The sequence below is a fragment of the Triturus cristatus genome, chromosome 2_2 (assembly GCF_964204655.1).
Source record: "Triturus cristatus chromosome 2_2, aTriCri1.1, whole genome shotgun sequence".
In the NCBI taxonomy this organism is placed as follows: Eukaryota; Metazoa; Chordata; class Amphibia; order Caudata; family Salamandridae; genus Triturus; species Triturus cristatus.
This window is the reverse complement of record NC_140582.1, coordinates 665,618,071-665,630,865: the sequence shown is the minus strand read 5'-3', so window position 1 is coordinate 665,630,865 and position 12,795 is coordinate 665,618,071. Positions and strand designations below refer to the sequence as shown.

Below are 12,795 nucleotides of genomic sequence, written 5' to 3'. Positions count from 1 at the left end.
AAACTGAAAAGCGCTCCATGCGTATGCAAATTAAGAAGGCACACCCAGGACACGTTTTAAGCCTTTCGCATAATCCCCACCAAAGGTATTTAAACCCCCCACCCACTTATTTCCGATGCTTCGCTTCCTGCTGGCAGAACTCACCTGACTCCGTCCTGAATGCAGCTCCAGTCTTCTGATCCGACTCCAGGGCAGCAACACTTCCTGATTCCTCGAGGGCGCTCAGAATAAAAGGTCCGGCTGGATCTTCTTCCGATTCTTCAGCACTTCGCCTCCGGTTCCCTAGAGACAGAAGAAGGAACAATAAACAAATCGGCGCCTAGCAACCTTCCTAACACTCGGGTAATTCTAAACGCGAGGTAAGAGTTTCCTTTCTGTTTGAACATTCAAGGCTTTAAAGACCAAGGCAGCTTTATACAGCAGAAGGAGCCTTTTCAATTAATGAGGAGTTTAAGACTGAACAAACTTGTGATTTAAAGTACAGTATTGGTTAAACAATCGTTCCCATATTGAAAAGACTTTTTTCAAGAACAGTGTGGACAATATTTGCCCAAGAGTGTGGACAATATTTGCGCAAGAGTGTGGACAATATTTGCGCAAGAGTGTGGACAATATTTGCGCAACAGTGTGGACAATATTCGCGTTTTAAAAATCGCACTTTTTGTTTTAACCTTTTATTGTGAAACAAATTAGACAGCATTAACATGGTTGAAATGTTGTAATGTAAAATGCTTGGTTCAATGTATAAAAAGCGCTGCAGTGTTGAAATCACCTAGAAAAAGACCTTCTGCCGGAAGTAGAGTTTATCTCTGGAAACTTTCTAATGGTATGTGACAAAAGAAAAGTAAACGCATGAATCTAGTGTTGGAAGTAATTGTCATTCACGGTGATGTTAAGTTGTTAAGACTTATATGTACCTCTTATCCTCCCAGTAGATTCTTCCCTCAAGTTGTGTAGAAAATAAGAACCAGTTGCAGTTTTCAGTGGCGCATGTATAGAGAACAAGTATTCCAATCACTCCCTGTCCCTGAAGAATACCCAGAAGAGGATCAAGACGCGAATCCAGTGTTTGTCTTCTTCTTTCTCTCTCCTCCAATTCCCCCCTTCCCCCTCGGGGGTCCATCTGGGTGACAAGTTCCAATATCTTGTTGCCTCTGTGGGCTTCAGAGGGAGTTGGGAGCAAGCAGCTCAGCGAAGGAACAAATCGGAGTACAGGTGGGTGACTTCGTAGCAGATGGTTAAAATGTTAGAAGAGCTTTATATAGGTTCAGAGAATAACATTTTGATAAATAAAGAAGAGGCTGGCGTAGCTTAGACCAGGTGTGGGACTAGACAGGGATGATCCCTCTTATATTCTCACTTTGTATAGAACCCCTTGCACTAAAAATTCGTAATAATCTCCAGATAGTGCCTCCTTTAGTGGCCATGCCAAAAATTACATTATTTGCAGATGATATTATTCTTTACTTATCAGCAGAGTAATCTAATATTCTTAACGCATTTGATGAAATAACAGCTTTCACACGAATAGGTGGGTATAGGCTAAATCAAGCAAAGACGGAGGTAATCTGGTTTAATGCCTCCTCTGTATCGCTTCCTTTTCTTCCTCAACAGGCAGTCTCTAAACCTATTAGATATTTAAACTTATTTGTGACTAACCATAATGATCAATTATTTATGCTAAACTATAGAAGCATACTTAAAAAAGCTAAGATGTTATTAGGCAGATGGTCTCTTCGTTCTTTAACTTTAAAAGCTCATGTATCCCTGATCAAAATGTCCATTTTGCCAGTATTTTTATTTTTGTTTATCCACCTTCCTATTAAAATACTTAAATCCTATTTTATTGAGGTACATAAATTAATTCGGAATTTTATTTGGGCTAATAAACAGCCAAGAACTTTGTTTCACAATTTTACAAATAGATCCAACTCAGGGAGGGACTCACCCTCCCAAATTTTGAACTGTATTATTATGTAGCATTATTACACTTTTTGGTTCAGCTCCCAATATTATCATCTAAATTTGAAAATGTCATGCTAAAAACGATTTTGGTTGAGAGTGCAACTAAATTACCTGTTTTTCTTCGTTCCCCGAAAATGCCAAAGAAATCTAGCTATAAGACAATATCAGATCTAGTCTATTGCATACAAGTATTTTTTCAAACAAAACAAAATTCCAAGAAATCACTCATATTCAAAAATTGATGATTGTCAAGCGTCCAATTTACAGCTTTTTCGGGGTCCCTGCAACTATGGAAGGAGGCAGGCTTTGAAGACTTGGGGGATTTTTTCAATCCATCAAATTGATGACTAGAGAGTCACTGACCCAGCAGCTGCGCCCAAAGTTTTTAGCACTCTCATTTAGGTTTAATCAAATTTCAAGCTTTTTAAAAACAAATTATGCTATGACCAATAATTTGGCTTCTAGGATTTTAAGCCAACTATATGTTCAGGGCCTAACTGGCAATTGGTATTCTTGTTTATCGCAGTTGGGGGATCAGAAAGAGATTGTCAACTTTTCTTCTAAACTATTAAACCGGGTGCAGTGTCAGCAAAAAAGAATGGCAGACCTTATGTGAAGTAGGGTATAGAGCTCTGCGATCTGCCAACTATAAAAGAATGGCCTTTCTGTCAAGATGGCTAGCCTACCATATGCTGAAAAGACTGAACAAGTTGTTTCCGGCTTCCTCAAAGTATTGTTTTAGATGTGGGATCTAGAGATAGGGTCTTGAAATCATCATATTTTTTTTATTGTTCTGATCTACATCAATTTTGGTCCAATGTATTTCAAAGGATTAATCAATAATTAGCACTATCGGTCCACATTTCCCCCTCTCTTAAAGTGGTCTTATTTGTTTCTTCAATAGAAGGTCCAGCAATTATCAAAGTGGCTCGGTCTCTAATTCTCCAGAATTTGAAGTCCTATAAAATACCTTAGATTCATCATTGGCACGAGAAGATTATTAGGCCATAAATCTGGGAAGAGCGTTACAACAAACAAATGATGGACGGAATGCTGACAATGCATACATTCTCCCCCAGTCAAGAGATCTGGGTTAAATCCATCGTTCTTTTGCCCACTACACCACCCCAGTTTAGACATGGCCATATGCAAATCAGTCTTGACCCTGTGCCTCATGGGAACAGTCCAGCCCGAACTGCCAAGCCATGTCTTCCCTGGACCGGAATCAAGCATCCTAGGACCGGTTTCTGGCTATCAGCCGTCATCAGCCAGGATAGCTTGACTCCAGTGGCATAGTGAGCACGGGACTGTTCCCATGAGGCACAGGGTCAAGACTGATTTGCATATGGCCATGTCTAAACTGAGGTGGCGTAGTGGGCAAAAGAACGATGGATTTAACCCAGATATCTTGACTGGGGGAGAATGTCTGCATTGTCAGCATTCCGTCCATCATTTGTTTGTTGTAACATAAATCTGGGAAGAGGCATATGTCAAACATATAGGCTCCCTTCGCAGATTCGCAGCGACCTGGTCAGGTTTTTTTAAACAATTTATTTAATTTTTTTCTACCATACAGGTCTTATCTCTTTTAGATAGGAACTAATCTTTTGTATTAATAAGAACTTCATTGTTTTTCTTTTATTCGAATCAAGTGTGATCTAAGATTAAGTTGCTGCTATCAATGTCATTTATAATGGCTGCTGCTCCTTTTCCTATTTTCGTGATATTTGCACTGGATTTTTGGTTGTACTGTTAGCACTAGCACTTTATCCATGTATGGATTGCTCTTATGGACAGATTTGCTCTATGAGATTGTGTTTTTTTCTTTGCATCAATTGTGATGCTTGAATCCACTCAATAAAACAAAAACACATGGGAATTGTGTAGGAAGACCCACTGCAATGCCAATGGAAGTCCCTTGTGCAGAGTAATCCAACACAGCAATTTGCGCTGGGTTGCATTACTCCATATTTATGAAGCCATTTAAAGCCACGCAAAGTGGCTATGTGTGGCTTCCTAAATCTGACTTGGAGATTTGCGTCCTGCATGTACCACATTGCATGGTACAAGCGTTATGCAAGGCCCTCGTGAATATGTCCCTAACTGTTCAAAATACATTAGTCCTCTTTTCAATATTGTGATTAACTAGATACAGCAGAAACACAAAATTTGCACTTTGGTGCAGTTCCGTTCAGTCTTCTTTACTGTTTCAAGGAGCAAAGAATCATATGAGAGTTAAATGGGGATCGTCACTCTTGGAGCTCAGCTCACAATTTTTAGCTGCCATTGACACATCTACATAAACTTGCCATGAAGAATCTAAAGTGGGTGCCACTTTTCAGAGAAGATTTGTGCAGATTCTTCAGATAGTGCCAAAGTTTTTAAGAAAAACAAGAAATGGCTTTTGAATGGGAAGTCTTGGTTAAGTATAACTACAGCGGCATTGCTGCCTTGTTGATATATACTAGGCCTAGGCGAAAATTTTGTTCCGTTCGCAGAAATTGCGATAATTTGACATTTTCACGTTCCGCGGAGAGCGCGAAAATGTCAAAAATTCCGGTTTCCGCAGCTTGGCGATAATTTGTTGCTTTCTCGTGCTGTAAAATAATACATTCTCGCGCGCGCGCGATCGCCTTCCCTGAATCCCTGCGTTCGCCGACAAGTTTTCTTGATCCGGTCGCGTTCTCCATGAGATGTTGTATTGTTTTTAGCCATTTGCGCTATCTCGCGACAGTTCGCGCCCGCAGTGACGTCATGAGTCGCGCGATCACGTCTTTCTTCTCGCGATCATGCACCGCGAGACAACTCAAAACAAGATGGCCGCGCCCGCAAGCAACCACATGGGTAAGTTGGCGACCCGCAACCATGCACAAAATCTCGCAAACATGCCGGAAAAAAACTTCCGCATCTTCGCGATATTTCCGCTTGTTTGCGATAATTTTAAACATTTTCGCGATAATTTGCGAAAGTTAATTTCGCAAATTCCGCCCACCCCTAATATATACACGTGCATATCTGTAACCCAGGAATGCCCATGGATAAAAAAGGGTGACAATGAACCCACAAACTTGGGACGAAGTGATGGAGACAGACCCATGAATGGCTATTTTCATGAAAAACTGGAAATAAGGAAATACAAACATATTTGGGTGAAGGAGGTGAGCTGCTAAGGATTCCTGGTGGCACTGATCTCACGCTAAGTTCTGAACTCTCTAAGACCACAGTAATTGTACAGCGCCTCATTTGGGCTATATTGGTGTTAGGGATATAAGCACAGAAGGTGTCAGTGGGCTGCGGAATCTGCCGGGTATGAATGATCAAAGATCCCTCCCTCTCTTCCATATATGACCTTCTTCAGAATCATAAAGAGGAATATAAACAGACTGTTTTGTTTTGAAGACCTCACATATGAAAACACAGCTGGCTCTGCGCAAGATGTCCAAGAATACGGATATAATATCATATGCAGGCATATACAATTGGGTTCTCTCAAACGGTATATGCTACTCCAATGCAGGTGGCTCTTTATGGCACTAAAATAAACAAGCAAACAATAAAGCTCTATAATTGCAAAATAATGTGTAGCATGCCAGAGGGGAGTGAAGGAGGTGAAACCACGGATTATGTAGTTAATTTGTTTAAGTAAGAATTCACTCTTTTAAGTGACTGGGATAGTGACGGCCAGGTACAGCCCTCACACTGATGTCCATTCACATAGCTAAGAAATCTCAACAGACAGAATCCTTGGGCCATTCATATATAAATAGGGATTTATAGGTCAGATGTACAACAGTTTTTAGAGGTCGCAAATGGAAAATCGGGCCAAAAGACTAAAGGGCATATGTACAAGATTTGGCGATAACTATCGCTAACACAAGTTAGTACTAGTTTTTTTATCGGCGTGTACCGTGTTATTGGTGTATTACCAACATGCCGCTAAATAGCGATAATTTATCTTACCGTGTGAACTTTCCCGCATAAAGAACAGCGGCAGGGCGATTAAAATCCTGTCGCTAACGTGAAAAAAGTGGCGAAAGGCCAATTAGCAGCCAGAAATGGCACGTGACGCCACTTTTTTCACATTTGGGCCGCAAAACCACTATAAAATGCCCGGTATGGAGCTCAAACATACAAAAAAAAAAGATTTCAAGAACCATGGAGGAAGCTGGACCCAGTACCGAAGCAAACAACAACCTCCCAAACACCCAGGAGGCCACGCAGAGACCCTGGGGAAGGGCAAAGAGAAGAGGAAGAGAAAGACCCGGTTCAGTCAGTAGGAAAACCAGGTCATGATTGCAGAGGTGACAGAAAAACATCAGCAGCCTTTGTCAGCCCCACAGTGTCATTGGGTACAAAAAATGCAATATGGCAGTCCATCGCAGCCAAAGTGAATGCTGTCGGAGAGGTGAGGAGGATAGTGGATGACTGCAATAAACGCTGGTATGATGCTAAGCGCAAGACCAAGTCGAAACTTGCAGCCAATCTCAAAGCAGCAATGCAAACTGGAGGTGGGAGTCCAGCACCTCAGGAGGAGCTGGATGCGTTGGAGGAACAGGTGTCCGCTGTCATCAGCGAGGAGACGGTGGTTGGGGTTCCGGGACAGGATACTGCTGAACAGGATCAGACACATCCGCAACAGGGTGAGTAACAACCAGGGACTGGGGGGATGGGCTGGATGGTCCCAATGGCACTCTTGCGCAATTAAATATCTCTCAGTGCACACCCACAATGACTGCAGATCATGTCCCGGACACCCTTCTCCCTGGTGGCATAGCCACATATTACCCTACTCAACCAATGAATTGAAAGACACATATTAGTGGGCTCACAGACCTGGAAATGTGCACAGAAAAGTACCCAAAAAATAGAGTCCAAGATTAACATCAGAGCACAAAATAAGTGCAACATGAAATAGCAAAGGGGCACATTGATTGGAGATGCGGCAGGGTGTCAAAATGGCCCCCTTGCTTCAACACCACACATATGCATGTGCCCGTGTGTCTGAGTCATGTGCAAGAATGTGCATGATTTCATCAAGGGTGACTTTACTGCACATACACAATCTTGCACACAACTCAAACACACGGGCACAATGGCACATGTGTGCTGCCATTAGTGGTGGCATGCCTACTTATGCACATGATCAGTCACATTCACAGTGCATCCTCATCTAGGCGTCAGAGAGACAGAATTGTATATGCTTGGTGTTGAGGCAAAGGGGCCATTTAGACATCCTGCCACATCTTCAGTCAATGTGCCCCCTTGCTTGTTCATGAGATGCAGTCCTGTGTACACCAAGTGAGAACCCATCTAGTGAGTCTGCATACCATAAGCACATGCATTGTCACAACAAAGTGATCATGTAGCCATCTGTCTAAAAGGTGCATATCCCACAATGCACACATTCAGCAGACTTGAGTCCAAATGTGATGACATTCTATAAGCAGGGGGGATATGCCTACAACACTACAGTGCATGGTCTATGCATATCAGGAATGTGTCTCCCAAATATGTACTACATGACTTTTCTGTGTGCCATACTCACAGAACTACAATGCCCGTGTAAAGGATGACATTCTAAGTATGACAACAAGCAAGAATAGCAAAGTAGCACCAAATAATGACAAGTAGCTAAATGGTACCATCACTCCTTAGGTCAAAATCCACTCCTCCAATCACAAGTGTACACATGTGCCATACAGAAAACAGCATTCCACATCAGTCCTGGTGTGAGTTGCCCATTACACCATGATGTGCATGTAAACATGTCTGTTTGTGAAGTCTATAGTTTCAGTGAACAAATATGCAGTCATGTCTTTCATCATCCACCCGAAAACCCCGGCATTCAATAATCTGAACCCGGACAGCATGTATCATCCATGTGACCATCTGCGTGGCAAATACACGAACACACATCAGCCTGCCATTTGCATCTGATGGGAGTGGTGGGGGGATGATCCCGAGCACCACTAATATGCCTTTGGAAATCCACATCCATCAAAACTAGGCCCACGTACACACCACAAGTGCGGCCAACATTAGGGGTAATGGGTGTTGTTACTGTCTGTTCAGCCTGCAACAACAATAGATACTCACGCTGTACCATACTCACAACGTGTGAGCCAACAGGAGGGCAGTAAGCAATGCATGCAAGGAAAAACATGACTGATGACATGCACACAAGAGAAATCACAAGAGCCTAAGTTACCTGGATGTACATGTGTACTGCATTGTGCAGCACACATTGAAACAGCAATTATCCCATCATTGCCAATCTGCCTAAAGGCGTCCCTCCTAACATATAACCATTCTCACACCAAACCCATGCACATGTGCACTAACCAGCAAAGCTGACTGTCTGTGAGCCACACTGACAAGGCAAGTGACAGTGCATGATGAATTGCATCCCTGCACCCTAAACATTTTAACATGGTGCAGGCCATGGTCACTGAAGTGGCTGAGTGTGTAGTTCATCCTTAAAGGAGCAGGTCACACTCTGACACTTCCTCGTGTACATACAACCCCGGACGTAAAGAAGACATCTGCTGCCAAACAATGCACAAGTGTCCCAACTCTGTCCAAGACCCATATTTACTCCAGCTTGCAACATCTTATCATTGTAAATGCACATAAGTGAAAGGCTCACAGGCTGAAAGGCATAAGGGGCAGTAAAACAAACACTGTAGGGATGACTCTCCCACAATGCAGTGCACAGACACATAAATCTGAGCTAATCAACATTGACTACAATGTGGTAGAAACTGCATCACTTTCACTACTGAACAGAGGACCCAATTGGTGCCGCTTGTGAATACAAATTGGCCATTCACATTCGGGATAGCTGTAAACTGTGAGATGATAATGTATAACTACAACGTCATATATATGATGTTGTACAAATAATCACTATCCGGCAACTAATAGGCATCTCCTCCTAAACAGTCAGAATGGACATTGTCATGCAGTCTGCTTGTAAAATTATCCAATGCATGATCATACTTGAAACACACATTTAACTGCATCTCCTCTTTACATTGCAGGGGGAGAAACATCACCTCCTGTATAGCAGATTTTCCCACTCTTCACTGAAGATGAGAAATTCACCACCATCAACCAGGACACCCTCCAACAGCTGTTAGACTCATTTAGCACCCCATCCCCAGAAGCAGGGCCATCCAGCTGCATCATGGAAACTCCACCCCATGTGCAAAGCACCCACCAGCAAGCACCTACCACCACAGCTGTCTCCCAGGACCTTGAGGACCCACTTCTGGCATTTTAACGCCGTGCGGTAGAGGTCCAGCAGGAGATGGCTGATCAGGTGCGGGTGGGGTTTGACAGCCTGCCGGCCAAACTAAATGCCGTACGTGGGTGTCTGAGTGCCATTCGGGACCACCTACAGAACATCACAGACACCCACAGTCCGCTTCAAGCTCTCCAACATTCCATGGCTGACATTGTTGGAGCCATGACTCAGAGACAAGGACAACTTATAGTCAGAGTGGCTCCAGCGATGCCAGCCAGGAGTTGGCTGGCATGCAAATGATAATGGAGAACATGGAGCGGATGCAAGCGGAACAAATGGCTGCCACGGCTGCACACCAACGAGACATAGCTGGAATCTACCATGCCCTGCAGCTGATTATCACTGCATTGCAGCATCAAGGTTTGGCACAGATGAATGCTGCTGCTGCTGCTTATACAACCACATTTCCGCCTCCTGATGTGTCAGTGCCTGACAGTGCTGCAGCCAATCTACCACCAGGCACATGTGAGGCACATGGCATATCAGAGGACGAAGATGTGGATGATTCTGCATGATTGCGAAGAAGAAAGCGGTAGCATCCATCTGTGCCAAATGGACTGTTTTGCCTTGGATCAGTGCTTAGCATCGTGCCCTGGAACATCAGCTTCCACTGTCCCCAGATCCACTCTTCGACACTCACCTTGGAGCTCAGTATGGACTGCCATGATTTGTTTGGTTCCCAATGACACTGCAATCAGTCTGCTGACTGAACTCAACCTCTTCCTCTGGACATGTCACCCCTGAAGTACACTGTCAGGCACTCCACTGGGCATCTCTGGAATGTGGGGCTTGTTAGATCCAAGTACTGTTCCAGTCTCTAACAGAGACAATGCTTATTAAAAAAATTAAATATTTCAGTTACACAGGTGTGTGTTGTCTATGACCATTCAAGTATAGAAGTCTGCACAAATGTTGGTCCAGTGAATTCATCAAAATGTACACCAAGGGACATATGAGAAATGTCCATGTTTCATTGTGTCCCGGATAAGCAGTGAGATGACCGAGTATGTGTGAACTAGCCATGCCGTCATTGCTCAAATACAACATTCTAGCAAGATTCCAACTTAGCCCTACGTACATGATGGAAATAGGCATGTGTGCAAATATGTCCAAGTCAGTCGCATGCCACAAGTAGTGTCTTCCTTTACCTTTGCTACAAAGTCTCACTTTGCAGATCTACTCACACTCTACAAAGTGTACAAAACTTGTTGTGATGGTGCCCATTGCATGTCACATTCCAAGTTGGAGCACACCAAATTCACATAGATGAAAATCATTAGGGCATATGCCTACCAGCCGCTATTGGAACCACAATGTCTGCTTAAGTGAAGTGGTGTTGGCAATAAGGACTTATCCCAAAGTGCAAGTCCTCAGTCAGCCCCTTCCTGTGGCCTAACAATGCCTTATTATCAATAAGGAACCCTCTCATGCTGTGACCACTGTAAGCGGAAAGGGCAATGTGTCTAGGGATGTGTAGTGCACTGTAATTAGCATATAGTCAGATGCTGTACCACCATTTCAAGGGTGGCATCACTATGAGCCAATGCCAAAAGTAGCAGCTGGGAGCAGTGGCTATGACACCTGCACTACAGGGAGTAATGCTACATTCCCCCTCCTGTGTGCAGCAGAACTGTGTGTGGGCCCAATTCACAAAAGTAATTTGAGTCAAAATCCTAACTTGACGACTTTCAGTATTCACAAAAGGCATTTAAGAGTAGTAAAGTTAGGATTCCTAACTTTACTACTTCTAAATGCCTTTTGTGAATACCAAAAGTCGTCAAGTTAGGATTTTGTCTCAGATTACTTTTGTGAATCAGGCCCATTGTACTGCCATATGCCGTGCACATCAGATCCGCTAAATGACAACATTCTGCATGAGAAGGAGGTTGAGCATCCATACACAGGATCATCCAATTCAAATGATGCTGCCACACTTGCACTATGCAGCAAGTGTGCCGATATCTGTGCATGGTAGATGGACTCTGTGCCTGGCTCATGTGATATGCAGGGGGTGTACAGAATCTGTGGTACCCTGCGCATACATCCACCTTCATGATGGATAAGAGTTGCAATGTCAATATCTGCTCAAGCCCATGTCCCTTTGTTGTGTTGTAAATGGGCAACAATGTGGTGACCAACTCCGTGAGTCACACTTAAGATGTCTAACTTCACAAAAGAGTGTCCCTAGACTAGGCCGTAACTCCTACTTCCCACCATGTTACCCTTGCAAGTTTACTGTGCTCATAACTAAAGTATCCTGACACTATCCGTCCAGCTAAGTAACATGTCATGACCACACGTACACATTCAAATGATTGTCGTGTGATAGATTAAGTTGCATACAAGGTAAAAAGCAACACTCCACCAAATCACCCCTGACATAAGTGCAACCAGAATTCTAAAGTAGTAACCATTTATTATGAAAGTACAAAATAAACTACCCATAACTAACACTAATCACTACTACAACTAACCTATTCTAAACTAACTGGAACAAAGTGAATGATAACCTAAACTATCTTCCATAACTATTCCTAAACACGCATATCTAAGACATCAACCCCCCTCCCACCCTTAAAGCACATCATGAGACTGGAGAAAGACATCTAAGCTATACCTAAACTAACTATACAGTTAACCTACACAAACATATTTTTGGGGGGATTTTATTTTTTATATAACAACAAAGACATCAACCCCCCACCCAAAGGAAAAGGAAACGTATCCCCAAATACTATAGAAGAATAAATATCTACAACTAGCTTAAAATCTAACACTAACTATACCTACGCTACATCTACACTACCTGCACTTAAAATACTTACCTAACACTAACTAAGAACAATAAATAACATTGGGGAAAGGGAGAAGAGGGAAATGGGTCTCAAAATGTCAGCTCAATATGGGAGACCCAGGGCTGCCTTTATGTCCTGCAGGTGCCTGGTATGTTCCGCCATTTCCCAACGTATTTCTGGAAGGAAAACATTATTGTCCATGACTGTGCGCCGGTCCCGCACAGTGAATGGCACCACCTGATCTGCTGGTGCAGGTGGCATTGTCCCTTGTGTGTGTGTTGTTGAAGGGGGATGTGTCGCTGCCTGTCCACGCTGGGAGCCACGCATGTCACCAGAGGGGCCAGGGACGGCCTGTGTGACAGTCTGTTTACCGTGGGTCATTGCCTCGGGCACCGACATCCAACTACCAGCTGTCCCGTCTTCTTGGTACCTTCGTGCCATGTTGCGATATCCCTTTGAGACCTTTCTGATATGGAGGTACCGGTCCTTCCTCACCTGGAAGGCGTGGGACTCCTCTGGCGACATGTTGTTTGTCAAATAAGAGAAATGACAAGATGTAAGTCCTGATAACTGTGTCAATGTTCTCCATTTAACTCAGAAACACAAGGTCAGTGAAACATGGGAGCCTACACTGTAACGTAACATTGTGAAGTTAGGAATTGTGCTGGACAATGAAATGTTGAATCCAGGATCAGTAACAACATGCTGGGAGACTGAAATGACAGTGCA

At 43.4% G+C, this 12,795-nt stretch overlaps 1 protein-coding gene across 1 annotated transcript in view; it reads right to left on the bottom strand.

Moving 5' to 3' along the window:
* The window catches only part of LOC146862629 (uncharacterized), a 123,191-nt gene extending 110,600 nt beyond the window's left edge, over positions 1 to 12,591 (bottom strand). Inside the window, exons 1-2 of the mRNA XM_085643102.1 lie at positions 12,438 to 12,591; positions 145 to 282 (exon numbers count right to left, since the gene is read on the bottom strand). Coding sequence (XP_085499228.1) covers positions 145 to 282; positions 12,438 to 12,591 — 292 coding nt within the window. The remainder of the gene's footprint in view (positions 1 to 144; positions 283 to 12,437) is intronic.
* Between the last annotated feature and the right edge of the window lie 204 nt (positions 12,592 to 12,795).